Source organism: Oryzias melastigma, linkage group LG19 (assembly GCF_002922805.2).
Source record: "Oryzias melastigma strain HK-1 linkage group LG19, ASM292280v2, whole genome shotgun sequence".
NCBI classification, from domain to species: Eukaryota; Metazoa; Chordata; class Actinopteri; order Beloniformes; family Adrianichthyidae; genus Oryzias; species Oryzias melastigma.
Window position 1 is genome coordinate 1,817,543 of NC_050530.1, and position 18,449 is coordinate 1,835,991.

General features: G+C 38.5%; 1 protein-coding gene across 1 annotated transcript in view; it reads right to left on the reverse strand.

Moving 5' to 3' along the window:
- Nucleotides 1–278: 278 nt before the first annotated feature.
- Nucleotides 279–18,449, reverse strand: part of si:dkey-121b10.7 (heparan sulfate glucosamine 3-O-sulfotransferase 6) — a 26,543-nt gene continuing 8,372 nt past the window's right edge. Inside the window, exon 2 of the mRNA XM_024284304.2 lies at nt 279–975. Coding sequence (XP_024140072.1) covers nt 357–975 — 619 coding nt within the window. The 3' untranslated portion in view covers nt 279–356. The remainder of the gene's footprint in view (nt 976–18,449) is intronic.

The following is an 18,449-nucleotide window of genomic DNA, read 5'->3' on the forward strand; positions in this document are numbered from 1 at the left end:
AAAAAATTGTTTTTCTAAAAATTGAAATAAATAAAAAAATCTTAGTTTTTTTTAATATATATAATTTTCTTTTGTTAAATTTTTAGAAAAAAAATTTTCAGTTACTTTCTGGTGCACACCAGTGACTAACCAGAATTTTTTTTTCTAAAAATTTAAGAAAAAAAAAAAAAAAAATCTGTGTATGTAATTTTAGTCAAAAAAACAAAAATGTTTTTTTTTAATTTGATGCTTCTTTAGGGGCTCCGTACGAAGCCAATAAGCAGCAAAAAAAAGAAATATTTTTTTTTGGTTTTTGGGTAGTTAAAGGGTTAAGGAAACAGATTTTCTCAACACAACAGGATTCAACAATCTTTGGTTCAGGTCCAGCCAAAGTTGTGGCCGGTCATTTGGTAGAACTTGAGGTTGAAGGGTCTGTAGAAGTCTCTGAGCCTGAGTAGGACCTCAGACGGTATCTGAGGATGCGGTCTGCCCTTGGACTTCCCCAGGCAGCGCGGTCGGCTGCTGCCCTCCGGCTTTTTCAGGCAGGGGAACCCTTTGGTCTGGTTAAAGTAGAAGTGCTTGTCTGAAACCACCCGTTTCAGCCCCAGAAAGTCTTGGACGCGCCCCATCTCCCCCGCCGGGTCCGTCACCAGCCGCTCCCCGCTGACGAACAGGAAGTGCGAGAGCGGGAAGTAGCGGAGCCAGTTCTCCAGGTGCTTGGCGTAGAGGCCGATGCGCACGGCGCTCCAAGACGTGTCGATGAGGCCGGCGGTGACGTTCCGAAAGGCCAAGTTCTGGAACGTGGGCAGTCCGGGGGATTTGGACAGAGTCTGAGTGTAGTCGGATACTGCCCGGGTCACCGGGTCTCTCACGACCACGATGAGTTTGGTGTGGCGGCTCATGGAGAGGACGCGGCGAGGGGCTTCTTTGGTGATGAAGTAACTTGGAGTCTTCTCCATCGTGATTTGTCCTTCCAGAGTCCGAGGCATCAAGTTCCTGCCAAAAAGAGAACAGAAACAGTATTTGTTATTAGTAAAACCAAAAAAAGCAACATTTTTTAGTTAGTTGCTGAATGCCGACATTATTATTAATATGTGTAGAAAAGATGCTTTCCACTAATTTACAAGTGATGACAAGATCATTTCCAATCATCTTTAGATGTGTAGTAAAAGTTTTCTTAGTGGTCTTTCTTTTAATAATAATTATGCCATTTTTAGCCAAAATAAATGAAAAAAAAGTGTTTTCAGGAAAAGGTTTCTCAGAGCAGCAGTAGTTCACAGCATTTTATTTACTCAGAAATCTGAAGCTTAATTTCATAATTTTATATGATCAAAAAAGTGCCACAAAAACGTTAAAAACACAATTTTCATTAGTCTAAAATTTTGTTTGGTGATTTTAATATTCATTTTTTCACGATGAGGGACATAAATAACAGTTTAAAGTTAAAACTGCATTTCTGAGCACTTATTTATTCTGATTATTTATTATTGGATCATTACTAGATGAAAACTGGATGTTTGAAAAGGTCCAGTTTGTGACAAAGTAGTCCTGCTCCGTTTCAACTGTAAATCTTTCACTTGTAGACAAATAGATCCATGTACGTCTTCATTTTTCTCATCTGGCTCCAAACTAAACAGCAGGATATCTCCAATATTCCTCACAGTTTCATTTTTTTTTTTTTTGCTTAACCCTTTAACTACCCCAAAAAAAGAGAAAAAGGTGATTTATTTTGCTGCTTATTGCTTTGGTATGGAACCCCTAAAGAGACATCAAAGTAAAAAAAATTGAAGTAAAAAAAAAAAAGAAATTCTGTTTTCTCACCAGAACTTAATTATTCTAAAAATGAAACTAAAAAAAAATGTTGGTTCCTAATTGGTGCACACCGGTTGGTAACCGTTGTACACCAGTTACTATCTGGTCCGCGACAGTTACAATACAGATTTTTTATTATTTTTTTCTTTTTTTATTTTTTTAAACAAAAAAGTTATGTTTAAAACATGTACATACCATATAGTAACTGTTTTTTTTTTCTTAAAAAAATGTAATAAAAAAATGTCCTGGTTACTAATTGATTTTTATTATTTCATTTTATGGAAAAAAAAAAAGTTTTTACTTAAATTCTTTTACTTGAATTTCCCTTTAGAGGCTCCGTACTTTGGGGAGTGATAAAACAACAAAACATTTTTTTAAAACATGTTTTCCACCATTTGGCTGAGCAGGCAGCTAATGCTAATAGCTAATGTTAGCTTGGATTTGTGAGGCGCTATAAGCTAGCTAGAGAGAGTGTGAACGAAGGAATGCTGGGAGATTAACGAAGCTGGCTTCCATACCGACATTTCCGCCCGCATCCCAAAAGCAAATTTGGAGGCGTGATTTGAGCGGCGAGAGTTCAATCTAAACATGTTGGCATCACATCTGCCAATCAGGGACTCAGCTTTTGACATGTGACATTTCCAGTGAGCCAGTATTATGCATATCCAATCATACCGCATTATCATAAAACTTCACTGGGAAAGATTTTACAATAGAAAAAGTATATTTGGGTCTTGACTTTAGAGAAATAAAGTTCATCGGTTTATTCATTTTTAGGCTAATTTCTTCGTTTTTCTTTTATTTAGCTAGGAGTTTGTTATTGTTTTATTTCACATGGATGCTCATTTACAAATACATTAAAACCAAGAAAAAACATATAGTTATGTACTTTTATTTTGGTTAAATCAGGCACAAAAAACACGTTTTAAAAAGTCTAACTCTTAGCAGAAGAAAGCAGAAAATTTGATTTTTTTTAGGGTTTAAGAAGTTTGTATTATATTAACAACTAAGTGTATCCAAGTTGTTTATCAAATATGTTTATCTAAGGACCTTAAAGTCTAAAATCTGTTTGCTTTTTTCGTTCCTCGTCTTTTGTTTATTTGTTTTAAGTCAAATTAATTATGAATTTACTATTTAACCTCAGAAAAAGTGTTAAGCTGTTTACTTTAAAGCTTTTATTGGTTTAATTTCTGCAGCGTTTGATTTGTTTCTGCGTCTCTGTGAGCCGTTTGACCCTCGGTTCTGGTTCGCTCCGTCTCTCCGTTTCAGGCTAATTGTTCACACGTGTTTCAGTTTGAATCCCAGCTGCTCCTGGTTACTCATTAGCTTCCCTCAGTATATTATTATCCCTCATCCTCAGCAGGCTGTTTGTCCGTCTTTTCCACCCCAGAGTTGTTGGTTTTTTTTAATGGTTTTTCCTTCAACCAACTTGGTTATTTATTTTCTAATCTGCCTGTTTGTTGATTTTAATTTATTTATTTTGAATCTAAAGCATCTGCAACACTTTATTTTATCTGAGTTGTCTATTAAATGTGATTTTTAGAGATCTTTTAAGAATAAAACTGAAAAAAATTGAAAGTAAAAGCAATGAGAATGAACCAAAAAAAAGCAAAATATTTTTGCGTTTTTCCTAAAATATGTGGAAAAAGGAAAAATATTACTCATTTTTTCATTCTGAATTTTTTCATTCTCATTTCTCATTCTGAATTAAAACTTTTATTTAAAATATATAAAAACCTGAGACTTAAACTAAGATGTTTTTAGGATCCATTAAACTGAATCTTCTCCAGTTGGAAGATTTGCTGAACTTTAACATCTACAAATCTGACATTTTAAAAACCTCACTGCCGTCCATCAAACTATTTTATTTTTATCTCTTTACAATAATCTCAAGATCAGTCTAGGATGTTCTACCTGTGCGTGCAGCTGCTGCTTTGTTCAGGTTGAAAAGCGCTCCCAGATTTCCATCTTTACTTGACAGCTCGTCTGCCTGCATGAACCAAATTCAACGAAGGCCCTTATTTTATTAAACTTCTGTTTTTGCTGGACGTTTTCAGTAGGGTTGTTGAGAAAAATCAATCTGGCGATATATCGTGATATTTTGTTTTATTTGTTTTATTTAAAATGCTGAAAAGACGAAATTTAAATATTCATTTGAGCCTCATTCAGCGTCTTACTTTAAACCTAAACTCCTGACCACTAGTTGGCAGCACTGAACTTCTCTGAGCAGTTTTGGAAGATCTCGTGAGAACCACCTTGTGTTAACTGTTCAGTCTTTCTGTTGTTATGAGACATGTACTACATACTTTTTACTTGGGATGAGTACCGAACCGAAACTAGATCCCACTTAGCTACTAGTTTTGTGTATAAGCCTGGGATGCAGCGCTTCACAGCGGGCTCAGAGAAGAACGAGTAAATCCATGGAGCTGAGGTCATGCGCTGATGACAAAATCTTGAAAAATTGTTCTGGCAAAGTCTTGGGATATTTTGTGATAAGTATCGGGAGACACATCGTATAGTGAGACGCGTATCTGCACATTTATCATATCATGAACCGTGTATCAGGATACGTATCGTGAGACGCGTATCAAGACGCATATCGTATTGTGAGACGCGTATCAGGACCCGTATCGTGTCGTGAGACGCGTATCAGGACGCGTGTCGTGAGACGCATATCAGGACGCGTATCGTGTCGTGAGACGCGTATCAGGACGCGTATCGTGTCGTGAGACGCGTATCAGGACGCGTATCGTGTCGTGAGACGCATATCAGGACGCGTATCGTGTCGTGAGACGCTTCTCTAGATGCGTATCGTGTCGCGAGACGCGTATCAAGACGCGTATCGTGTCGTGAGACGCTTCTCTAGACCCGTATCGTGTCGTGAGACGCTTCTCGAGACCCGTATCGTGTCGTGAGACGCGTATCGAGACGCGTATCGTGTCGTGAGACGCTTCTCTAGATGCGTATCGTGTCGCGAGACGCGTATCGTATCGTGATACATATCGTATCGTGAGCCACATATCAGGACACAGATCGTGAGACGTGTATCATGATACGTATTGTGAAACGCATATCAAGACGCGTATCGCATCGTGAGACGCGTATCAAGACGCGTATCGTGACGTGAGAGGCTTCTCTAATCGCGTATGGTGTCGCGAGACATGTATCGTATCGTGAGCCACATATCAGGACACAGATCGTATTGCAAGATACGTATCGCATTTTGAAAGGCTTATCAGGACACATCGTGAGATGTGTATGATGATACGTATCGTGAGACGCATATCAAGACACGTATCGTGATACATGTTGTATCGTGAGCCACATATCAGGACAAAGATCGTATTGCAAGATACGTATCGTATTTTGAGAGGCTTATCAGGACACATCGTGAGATGTGTATGATGATACGTATCGTATCGTGAGACGTGTATCATGATACGTATCGTGTCGTGAGACGTGTATCATGATACGTATCGTGTCGTGAGACACATATCGTATCGTGACACATGTATCGGGATGGATATCTCAAGATGCGTTTCATGGGATATGTATCGCGAGACACTTATCAGGATACACATCGTATCGCCTCACTCTTTCCAATACACCCCTCTTGTTTTCAGTTGTCCAAGTCAATTTTAACGTTCTTCTGAAAACTTTGAATTTAAAGAAATGATTAGAATCTTAAGCGGAGTTTGTGAAGCATTTGTGATTTGCCAGTTTCCAGGCCTCTTCTGTCTTTAGCAGGCGTGCGGTGACGGTCGGAGGCTTTGCAGATGGTCTGCTGGTGAAAAGGGCTTTAGAAGCTCTTCTGTGTGGTGACGGGACCGGCTCCGTTTCTCCGTCTGGTCCAAGTCGAGCTCCTGTCCAAGTGCAGCTTTAACCTTGGCGAGCAGCGTCGAGGGTAACCCACATACCCAACTTCTGGTATTTATAGGAGATCTCTGAGCTGCTTAGAGAGCTGCAGAAAATTCAGGGATAATATAAGGACATAATGGTTTGATTTTCTTTTTGTTTGATTTAAACTTAATATTTAATGGTCTCATTGTTTTGTGTATTGGATTTATTGTTTAAAGTAATAATTACATTAATTACAGGTGTATTTAAATGTATTTTCCAATAAATTTAATGACTAATTATCCTAATTTTGATACATAAAGTAGTGTTTTTGTCATGTTTTTTGCATTACTTTTATTTTGATTCCTTAAAATAAAGAATTTTTAAACCAAAAAAACAGTAAAATCAAAATGAATTCCCTTTGAAATACAGCTGGGACTTAAAAAAATGATCAACACTTGAAAGAAACAGCATCTCCGGGTGGATTTTTCTGGAGTATTTTCATGTTCCTGTGTGGTAGTAGCCGTAGCCCTGCTGGTTTTGTGGGTTTCTACGGGGGATCTGTACCCGCCAGAACCCCATGGAGGTAGACACGGTGGCAACTTTACTGCTGAAGGCACCAACAACTCCAAAAACAGATGTCTGGAATAGTTTCCCACTGAAAAAATCAGAAAGTGATGAGCAGGAAAGCAAAGGGCAAAGCCAAAAGGATGTCATGCAACATGGAGGTGAAATACTGATCCCACAAAAGCAGTAAATGTGACATTACTCAGATCTGGTTTTAGCTTAATTACTGACTCCTAAAAGACGGTGTTGCCAGATAGTCACGATTTTCCAGCCAAAAAGTCTGAAAACTGCCAAACCACACAAAAAACCACCCAGTTGATCAGTAACTAATCACCTTTTAGTTATTGTTTTCTGGTTTCATTACAAGTCCAACTATGGGGCATTTTTTTTTTTTTTTTTTTACATTTTTGCTGCAAATGGTAAAATAAAATGTCTTTTGAGCTTTATTAGCAACAACTGAAGAACAAACGCGAGCTCACGATTACCCACCTTTTTCCTAAAACATGGAGAACAATAAAAAAAAGGGAAAAAACCTTGAATAATCAAATGCTAAGAGTTCTAGCATAATAAATGATTTTTACATACAATATATACTTCCAAACTGCATTTTTAATCATCCTATTGGAGCTGATCTGATCAAACTTCATGATCATTACTGATTTAGCACCAAAGCAGTCCACACGAAACTCTTTGTTCCTGATAGAAATCATTTATCTTCAGTTCTCACAGTCAAAACCTTGTGGATCATGTTGTTGCAGACAAACACGAACCTTCTTTCTGACTTCAGATAAGCTGTAACCACATTTGCAAAGCGACTGTGAACAGAATCGTAAATAAATACAAACGTACAGTAAACAGATCTGCCAAATGTTTATCCAGAGGGTTTTTGTGGGACGCTTTCAAGACCTACTCAGATGATTTGGAGTTTTTTAACATGTTTCCTCATAATGGAGGACATAAATTAAGAAAATTCAGCTTAAAAATTGCATTTAAAAAAAAATTCAAATCACTGCGAATAAAAAGTAGACAAAAAAAGCAATTTGGAAAATTTGTGACATAGAAAATATGCCACTAAATTCATAAACTGATCTGTGAACATCTTTATTTTCCTCATCTGAAAACTGTACTGTATTTATTAGTGAATTACAAGGTTTACAATCTTATAGCAACACATAGTGTAGAAAAAAATACAAAATAGAGGAGTAAATCAGTCAAATTGCTTAGCTATGGCAAAGTTGTCCACAGTGACCTAATATTTGCACGTGTGAACGGATCAGGTTGCCGTTACAGATCAGGTAGCGACCGAGGGAGCAGCAGGGAGAGGATTCTTCTTCTTTTATTTTTATTTTTTATGTCTTCTGCCACATGTCCGCCACCTTTAGTTGGAAGAGGGTCGGGAGGATTGGTGTCACAGAATTCCAGCCGAGCACAATTATTATTTCTCTTCATTCTTAGTACATTTTGAAAAGGAAGCTACTAAAATCCAAGTCCCTGATTGGTCAAAGTTCAATGTTTTTCGCAACATAGCGCCAAAGTTCAACAGGTTAAACTTCCAGAGTGCGATCAACGACTGTTTTGTACGTAGAGCTCGAGATCGGACTTAAAACTTGCGACCCGAGAACACAAAAAAAAGAGAGTTTATGTGCGTTTACGTAGACTTTATTGGAAGTAGACGCTTGAGTCGGATGGCTACGATGTTCCTCGCCATTTTTGTTCCACCGCTAGTGTCAGCTTAGGGGTGTGAGGGGCTGTAAGCTAGCTAGAGAATGTAAACGGAGAGCTCTCAGCAAATCGGAGGGAAGGGGGGAGGGGGGTGTCCTCCACACCAACAGTCCCGCCCACAATTTAGAGTTAAACTTCTAATGAACCAGACTGTCCTCGAATAGTGGTCCTCCAGGCTGTGGAGCGACACCGGTCCATGAGACAGTTGGCTCCACGTCAAGAGAAAAAAACCTCAAACTACATGTTTGTGGTTTTTATTTAGTTTTATTAATAATCTTAATGAAGTTCTACTTTAGGAAACTCAACATCACATTTTTGACGTGTGAAAATCCGTGCGCGATTTCTTAGGTTTTGTCCGATTTTCCCCCCTAACTACTAAACTATCTAGTCCCCTAGATTTGAAAGGTAATTCAGGCACCATTCTCACTACTTTTCTTTAATTTTTCTAAATATTTGATATGACGTGATCGATTTCACAAAGTAAAAATCAAATAAATGTGAATATTTCATGACGTTTATTCAAAAACTACATTTAAACAAGTTTTTTTTGTTAATAAATTCAACTTCAGACGAGGCTGAAGTTGAATTTATTTATTTTTTTCTCTTCCATTTTGTCAGTTATATGTTAATTAATCACATTTTAGTAGTTCCTACATAATATTTAGTGTTTAAGTAAAGTTTAAAGCAGCTGCAGATATTTTTTACAGCAGTTAAAGATGAACTTTACCCTTAAAAGTTGAGAACTGGAGGAAAAAGGAAAAAAAATCTGACTTCAGCGTTTTACAGGCCAGTAAATATTGTCTGACATCAAACCGGTCGGTGACGTGAAAAAAGTTTTGGATCCTAGAAACTGACTTTTTAAAAAATTTTGTTAACACTTTGTTAATAGATCGAGATGATTGGAGGAAACAAACTCACTGAAAGTCTGGATGTTTTTCTCAAATCAACGTTTGTGATAAAAATTTGTGGAAAAAGGAAAGTTTGCAGATTTTTCTAGAAAATATGATCCAGCCTCATGCAGACGATAGTTCAGGATTTGAAAGACGAATGGAGACGTTCTAAAGTATTTCTGAACACGCAGGCGTCTGAACAGCAGCTGAGCTCGGCCTCCACAGGACGGATCCACATCTGGGATCAATGAAGTCCTCCGTCTGAGTGTGAGGAGACTGGGAGCTTTTCTGGGTCATGAAACGTTTGTGATCCGTTTGGATCCGACGGGAGCAGGAATGGACTCTTCCAGGCTGAAGGTCGTCTGCAGATGGTTGTGATTGGGCGACGGACCACCGGGGATCACAGGGACGCTGTAACGCTGCATGTCATCGCGCTGCAGATCCGTCATCCCAAACGAGGCCGGGTTCTCCCTCCTCCGCCCCTCCAGCTCGCCGGGTTCCTCTTTCACCAGCTGACGGTTCAAAGCCGCTCGGCCGCGACTGTTATGAGCGTCTGTGACGGGATTTCAAAACACGCCGACGTCCCTCAGCCACTACAAAGCGCCGCAGAGGCTTCTCATTACCGCCGGCAAATCCAGGGAGAGGATCGGTGGGCGGAGGAAGATGGAGGCAGGTTAATAAGAGAGCAGGTGAAGTAAAGTAGGCCCTACATTTGTTATGAGATGGAAAACAGTCAAATATCCGTAGATTATTTACCAAAAACCTGATTTTCTTAATTAAATAAAGAAAAAAAACTTCATTCCTGTTACTTAAATGTTTCTTTGGGTTACAGAAATACTAGTTTTATGCTTACAAGTATTATGAATAATTATCAATTAAAATATGTTCTATTCTTGAATTCTAAAAATGTGGTTGGATGCTGAACTTTCTGGCAGAAACTGTTTCCTGTTAAAGAGTAACAGGAACTAATGAAGGGAAAAAATCTGAGTTAAAGTAGTTTGATGCAACAGTTAACTTTGAGTTAGATTATATCTAAAGAAGTGATGATAAACTGAAGCATACGGCATTTAAAATCTGATTTTTAGATTTTTTATTTCTTCTTTTTGTTAAAAAAAAAAACTATTCCGAACATTTTTTTATTTATTACTTTTTTATTGCCTTGTTTCACTTTTAGGCTTTTTACAAACAGATTCTTGGCCAAAAACTCAATTTATTATTAAAATATTTAAAATACTAGATTATTTTTATATTGTAAAGTGAAAAAAATCTGCCAATAAATTGTAAGAATTTGTCTTGATCAGAATTTAATAAAAAGATTGATGTTTTCGTTTTATATATATATATATATATATATATATATATATGCGTGTGCATTTATGTATATGTATAAATATTATACACACACACACTCGTATTTAGATATATTGCTCTGGAGTTTAGAAATATGCTTTAAAATTTCCTTTTTTCCTCTAAATAGGTTAAAATTTTTAAAGTGTGTCTATATTTATACAATTTTCCTTCAAATATATCATATTTTAAGCGGTATAACAGTCCAAAATACCTATTTTTAGCCCATAATCATCTTAAATTAGCACTAAAATGACACATTTTAAGGTAAATTTGGAAGTAAGGTCCAGATTTTTTTACGATTCTTTTTGTTGACGTGTTGAGTAAAAATTTGATCCTCAAACTGACCAAAAATCGCACACTCAAAGTACGCGGTACAAACACTATTGTGTGTAGTGAACGAGCCCCTCCCCCGATATAAAGACTGTGCGGAGAATTAATGCGGCAAAAATCTCAAATAAAAAAACCTAAACAAAAATACACATGTTGTTACAGGAATTATAGTTTTATGCTAATATATATAAGTTTGAATAATTGCTTATTTATGTAGTCTTCAAGGGAAGTGATAAAATTATTATGGGATGGCCACAGGAACTACAGCTTGGTGGACATCTTGTCACAAAGTGTGAATTATTTTTTTTTTTCGCACAATATGGAGAAAACAAACATCCTTGTTTGACCGTTCTTTATCAAATTTAACAAACATGTGGCCAGATTAAGTTTACAGCTACTAGTGAGGTTTCATTGACCTTTGACCTCACCAAGAGGCAGCCATTTTAAATTTTCCCGAAAGAGAAAAAAAATAAAAATCACTTTAAGTAGATTCTTCACATCTAAATTTGACTTGGGTATTTCAATCTATTGCCTCTTAATTCATCAAACATCATTGGGAAGTTCTTGGGGAAAACTATTTTTGATTCAAAAAATTTGTAGATGCTAACGGCGTTAGCATGTGAGCTTGTAAGTGGCGTATCGCTGTTGCTCGCACATTCCGTATCGGAATATTGTGAAAGTTGAATACATGAGTTTTGGATTAAGCTGCACATAATTATATAGCAAATGATTATTAGAAATGTGGGCGTGGTTAACCAAAAACCTCGGTTGCCAAGGAAATCCAAAAATTTACTTTTGCCAATTCTTCTAAAAGTTACAGAGACCCGTTAGTCACCCACAGGCGACGAAAAAATCAAATGGTTGCTATGGAGATAAACCAACAGAAAAGCCGCCATTTTGATTTTTTTCTTACTATGTCGTGTGCGGCTCTGACCTTTATTTAAATAATGCCACTCATCACTTAAAAATAAAACTTATATTTAAGAATAAAAAGTAATGAAAACTTAAGATTTTTTTTATGTCCAAATGACTCCACAAGATTTAAATTGGTCATTGAATTTTGTATTATTTGTAATAACATATTTAAAATAGAAGCTAAAATACATAAAATTGTTGTACTTATTGCAGTAAAAAGCGCTCCTCTGTGAAAAAGCTCTCTGGATTTAGCTGGATTTGCAAACATCCTGCTCCTCCGTGAGCGCTGGCCCGTCGTGAAGCGGCGCTGGCTGCAGCTCCTGCATGTGTGTGGCACACTCTGAAGGTTAGTCTGGCAGACGCTCCCACGTGGTGACAAGTATTTTTACCGAGGAGGTTTCGCATCACTGGGGTAGGTCGGTAGGAAAGAGCTGAAGAATGCCTGAGCGGAGCGGAAAAATGGAGGCGTAGCGCTCAATAGATCCATCTCAAGGCCTGAGAGCGGCGAGCGAGGGAGAAGATCATCGGTCTGTTTTCTCTGGACGGAAGACGGAGTGACAGACATTTTGCTGCTCGTGTGGCTTCCGGAAAAACGTTGAGTCGATGTTATTACTCCCTAATTTTGCTGATGCTGCACCGCTTCAGTCCTACGCTGGTGAGCAGAACGGCTCTCTGACGACAGTTGTTGCTCAGTTCTTCCACATGTTTAAATATTTTGTCCACATTTTTGAATCAAACTAAGTGAAAATGAGCAGAATTTAACAATTTATCATTATAGAAGACGGTGCACACTCCTTTCGTTTGTAAAGTATACAAACTTTATGCCTTACCTGCCCTAACGGGTGGAAACAGACTGTTTGGAAGTGAAAAGTGGGCAGACTGAGTATCAGGGTCGTAGACCGCTATGTGACCCGTAGAATAATGTGAAGGGATACTTGTTCTACGGGCAAAGCTGCCCCAGACAGTATCATTCCTTATCTTAGCCTAAGAGATCTTGGAGATGTCTCTGATGAAATAATGTGTCTTTAGAATCACTTCAAACGGCTCCTAAAGAACTGCCATTTCCAAATGCCCAAAAACCTCTAAACTCAGATCTATGATTTTTGAACACGAGTCAGAGATGATCAGTCATGGTTTGTGTCCTTACGTCTAGACTACTGCGACCGGAACGTCTGCAGAGGGTCTGAAACGCTGCTGCTTGCTAGTTTCAAGTCATAAACTACAGGTGTAAAACAAAAGTTTCTAGTCGTAAACTGGCGATAAAAAAACAAGAGTTTCTAGTCGTAAGGTACAGTTACAAGAGTTTCTAGTCGTAAGGTAGCGTTAGAAAACAAGAGTTTCTAGTCGTAAGGTAGCGTTACAAGAGTTTCTAGTCGTAAGGTAGCGTTACAAGAGCTTCTAGTCGTAAGGTAGCGTTACAAGAGCTTCTAGTCGTAAGGTAGCGTTAGAAAACAAGAGTTTCTAGTCGTAAGGTACAGTTACAAGAGTTTCTAGTCATAAGGTAGCGTTACAAGAGTTTCAAGTCGTAAGATAGCGTTACAAGAGTTTCTAGTCGTAAGGTAGCGTTACAAGAGTTTCAAGTCGTAAGGTAGCGTTGCAAAACAAGAGTTTCAAGTCGTAAGGTAGCGTTGCAAGAGTTTCAAGTCGTAAGGTAGCGTTACAAGAGCTTCTAGTCGTAAGGTAGCGTTAGAAAACAAGAGTTTCTAGTCGGAAGGTACAGTTACAAGAGTTTCTAGTCATAAGGTAGCGTTAGAAAACAAGAGTTTCTAGTCGTAAGGTACAGTTACAAGAGTTTCTAGTCGTAAGGTAGCGTTAGAAAACAAGAGTTTCTAGTCGTAAGGTACAGTTATAAGAGTTTCTAGTCGTAAGGTAGCGTTAGAAAACAAGAGTTTCTAGTCGTAAGGTAGCGTTAGAAAACAAGAGTTTCTAGTCGTAAGGTACAGTTACAAGAGTTTCTAGTCGTAAGGTAGCGTTACAAGAGTTTCAAGTCGTAAGGTAGCGTTACAAGAGTTTCTAGTCGTAAGGTAGCGTTACAAGAGTTTCTAGTCGTAAGGTAGCGTTACAAGAGTTTCAAGTCGTAAGGTAGCGTTGCAAAACAAGAGTTTCAAGTCGTAAGGTAGCGTTGCAAGAGTTTCAAGTCGTAAGGTAGCGTTACAAGAGTTTCAAGTCGTAAGGTAGCTTTACAAAACGAGAGTTTCAAGTCATGAGCTACAGGTGCAAAACAAGTTTCAAGTCATAAGGTAGTGTTACAAAACGAAAGTTTCTAGTCGTAAACTAGTGATAAAAAAAACAAAAGTTTCTAGTCGTAAGGTAGCGTTACAAAACAAGAGTTTCTAGTCGTAAGGTAGCTTTACAAAAAACGACAGTTTCAAGTCATGAGCTACAGGTGCAAAACAAAAGTGTTTAGTCGTAGCCTGCGTTAGAAAACAAAAGTTTTTAGTCGTAAGCTACAAGTGCAAAACAGAAGTTTCAAGTTGTAAGCTAGCGAGAAAAAAACATTTTTCAAGTCTTAAGGAAGCGATACAAAACGAAATTTTCAAGTGGAAAGATACATTACAAAATAAAAGTTTCAAGTCGTAAGCTTGAGGTACCAAAAAAAAAAATTAAAGTATAGAACTAAAGTCTTAATTCTAGCTCCATGCTATCTAATAATATCAAACACACAGGACAAACACTTGTCTACAGGAAATCTAAGGCAACAAATCCAAAACATTCACCCCAAAACTCCAGGACGTGTTCATGAATTAAGAACTGAAGAATTTTAAACCAGTTTTCATTCAGTTTTTTTCACTCTGGTCTTAAAAAACTAAACTTACATGAATTAATTTAGGTTCATCAGAGAAAACATAATTTATTCTGAAGTATTGCAGTGAAAAATTGAGCAAATCTAAATTTGTACATTTGGTTAAACTTGTTTTGAAAGTAATATTTTTTTCCTTCTTGTAATAAACTGTAAAAAAGTAGATTATTCTATGTTCCTAAAGAACTGATGTACAAATGTCATGAACGTTTCGAGTTTCTATACAAAATTCACTGTTTCTAAAATTATAGTTGAGTCCTGACAAAAATCAAGTCAAACATAATCACCAAATGAAAGCAAAGCTATAAAAAGGTCTTCTGTCTCGTTAATAAACAGCAGGATGAAAGGATGTTGTGATTATATCCATCAGATAGTGGAACAGCCTGTAATGACGGATTGTGGAAATAAGGCGTCTGCATGGGTCCGTACGAGCCCGAGACCGCACTCGTCACAGCTGCCCCCGTCCGTCTGCTCTTATCGAATGGGAAAATCTGCAGTCGGGTTCCTGCCGGTCCCACGGCAGCTGGGGGGGCCTCGGGGCCACGCCCTGCCTCCATCCGACCCTCTGAAGACAGGATGGAGGAAGGGACGCACAGATTAGACGGGGTGGGGAGACGGACAGATTGCAGCAGGATGCTTCCTGCTTCCTGCGGCTGCTGTGATGCCACAATTTCCTAGTTTGGAGTCTTGGGCTGGAAACTGGATTATTTTTCACAATTCTTCTTTCTTACTGCGCCTTTGAGCGAAACCCCCCCAAAAATGATGACATCACAGCGAGAGAAACCGCAAAAATAAAGTTAATGATGCCAAAAACCTCTTATGGGGCTCAAAAACATATTTCAAAATAAAGTTATAAAAACAAAACACGCATGTCGAGAATATCCACAGGAAGTTTTGAAATTATTATGGGATGCTCATAGGATTTTAATATTTTTGCACAATTTGGGAAACTTTTGTTCGAGCGATTTTCGCACACCAAGTTAAGTCTATAACAACGACCAAAGTTTTGTTGACCTTTGACCTCAGGAAGCGGTCGCCATTTTTAACTAAAAAAAAGAAAAAAAACTTTTTCAACAGCTACAAACTCCTTCTAGAATTTTTAATATATCACCCTCTAACTCCTTGAATTTTCATTGGAAAGCTACTTGGTAAAAAATGCTATTCTTTGAAGTTGTAAAATTGGAACAGACTAGCGTGGCAAGCTAGCAAATGTGACGTTTCCCTGTTGCTTGCACATTTTTTTTACAAAAATATTGTAAAATATGTGGTACATGAATCCCTGGCTCAAGCTGAATGAAACGATGTAACACACAATATGAACATATAAGGAATGTGGGCGTAAATAACATAAAAACATCCGTTGCTAAGGAAATTCAAAAAGTTACTTTGGCTGATTGCTCTAAAAATGACATAAATCTGTTCATCCCCCCCAGACGACCAAAAAATAAAATGGTTGCTATGGAGATAAAACCAACAAAAAGCCGCCATTTTGAAAAAAGCTGCTTTTTTTTCTCAAATGAGTTTGTCACATGCAAATCTGATCGGGGGCAGGGCAGAAAGGGAGAGAGGGGGTTGGGTAGCAGAAGCTCAGCCAGTGATGGCGGGTTAAAAAAAAAGGGTCTGCGAGGGCTAGTGGTGCCTCCACCTACAGCTTTAATTTTTATTTGAAACCATCCACCACTTTCCTCCTTGTGGTTTCTCTCCTTATTAATTTCAGCATCGTGAGCTGAAAAGAGGAAATTGTTGCTGGTAGAGTCCAACATGCTAATACCGGGAACGCTCCCTTCTTCTGTTGGTGCCATCTATCAGGCTGTTCAGGGCGGGGCCTCCTGGCTCCACGCTGCTGCACAAACCCAAGAGACACACGTACCCACACGATAGCTTGGACGGACATGAAACGGGAGCCGCTTCCAGATTTCCACCCATCACCATGTCTCGTCTGTTTTGCTTGTCCCCGGATTCAGCTGCAGCTCCGTGTGCCAGAATTTGAGGCATAATTAACCCAATTTCCTGACAAATCCGGCGCAGACATCCATAACAATAAGCGGGTTCTTCCACGGTGGTTTAGTCAAACTGATGGGACTTTTCCTGGAAAGTCTTTGCAGACTTTGTTCTGAAAGATGTTCTTCTGTGAGGTTTTTAACGGAGCTGCAGGTTCTCACGACCTTCCAACCTCGTCAGGCATTAAGCAGACATCTAGGCCTCACACAAACGCACAGCGTTGGTCTATTCCTCAAGTTTCCATTGAGAGGAAATTTAGCGAGGATTTGAAGGTGATTTGTTAGCTCCTGACAGAAAATGGTTTCTGTTTTCAGATGTATTAAATGTTTTCGTCAACCTGCTTTGTTCATCAAACGATAGGAAGAATCTGTCTCATGAAAAAGTCATTTCCTCCGCCTTGTTAAGCCATAAATGACCTGTGACGAACCAACTTTTTCAGTGAAAGTTCTTTTTTTTCTTGCAAACCGGACCGAAATCCTTCCAGGTTTGGTAAATCCAAGAAACTTTTCAACACGTTTTGTTGTCATCCAAAGAAATGTTTTACAATTGTTTTTGTCTGAAAGACTTTAATGTCCCTTCAGGGGTTCCATACCTAGGCGATAAGCAGTGGAAAAAAATACTTTTTTGGTGTTTAAAGGGTTAAATTGTGTTTTATATGTACATATTTTAAAACACTTCCTCAATTATTTATTCTCCAATTTTAACACTTAAAAATATTTAAGAACCTCAGACTTCCTTTTTACAGCAAAAATAACTATTTTTGTGCAGACTTCTGCTTTGTATGCCCCTTTTGAAGTTTATTTTAGAATAAAAGCCTTATTTCTGCTTTTATTCCATATTTTTTGCATATTTTTATCTGAGAGAAACAACTGGCAGATGAATCAAAAAGAAATTAGGTGGAAAAAAGCAAGAAGGAAGGATTATTATGCTGCCGTCCCATAGAGATGTCAGCTCATCAGTCATGCGGATCTCTCAGCCTCTAAATCCACTCTGTCTGTTTATAGAGGCCGATTTCAGCGAATTTGTGGCAAAAGTGAAGCGCGCCTGGAGTCTTTCATTTTGAAAATTCTCCGTCTGACTGTCTGCTTTGAAAAGCCCAGCAGACTGGAGTCCGGTCAGATAAGGTGTTGAGCGACGCGGGCCTTCTCTGTCTGCAGCTGGGAATGAAATGTGGGGACTTTCATCGTCTTCGCCTCGTTCTCTGATTTCTGCTGGGAGGCGAAAGGTCGACGAGGCGTCAACCTTTACTCCAGCTTCAACGCTTATGGAAAAACCCGCCCCTTCAGGTGGAGCACCTGTCATCTCACCTGACTCAGGTGGAATTTCCTCCTAAATTCTTCTCCAAAAGCCTAAATAATACTCAACACAACATGCAGCTCCCAGGAATGTGAACGGTCGGAATTCAGGAAGACGATCCCGTCAAGTCTGACAGGAAATAAAAACCTGGACATTCCTGTCTGGAAGACCCGTGGAGCTCTATCGAGTCGATGAGAAGGTGATGGAGAAGCAGAGATCAGCACGATTCCACAGCAGAACGGGGCGATAAATCCTCTCCTCCACGCGGGTTGTAAATGTCAGCAGTTGGATGGAAGCATCAGCTTCACGTCAACGAGATCCAATATTCAGAAGTTAATTCATTCTGCAAAAATGGCAGGATAAAGACGCAGAGAGGAGATCAATAGGAGGTGATCGATGACATGTGTATGGAGCTAAATTGGGGCCAATATTAGTTGGACTCCACTATTAAAAAAAAAAAAAAAGTGCAGTTTGGCCAAAAAAATATTAAAAAATGTCAGAAACTTTTTGCCATTTTAAAAATAATTTAATCAAAACTCAACATTTAAATTAAAAAAAAATAAAAATCAGTTTCTAATTTTTTTTTTAATTTTATTTTTGTTTTCTAAACTGAAAATTTCCGTTTCAAAACTTTTAGCCCAGTTGTGGCACATTAGGGCGGGCTAACGGAACGTTTTAAGGATGTTAAAAAGGACGTTTACAATATTTTTGACGTTTTTGATGCCTATATTTAACACAACAAGATGGAGCTTTGAACGGGCTAGAACAGCGTTTTGGTCGCGCAGTTTGTACGGAATGAAACTCTGCTTTTTACGCCCAACTTGGGACAACTTCAGACTATGATAGTACAGACAAACCATATTTATCACAGTTATAAGAGTCGGTGAATACACCGGGAGTGAGGTTACCACCCTCATTGATTTTGATTGGTTCTTCATGTTAGCCCCGCC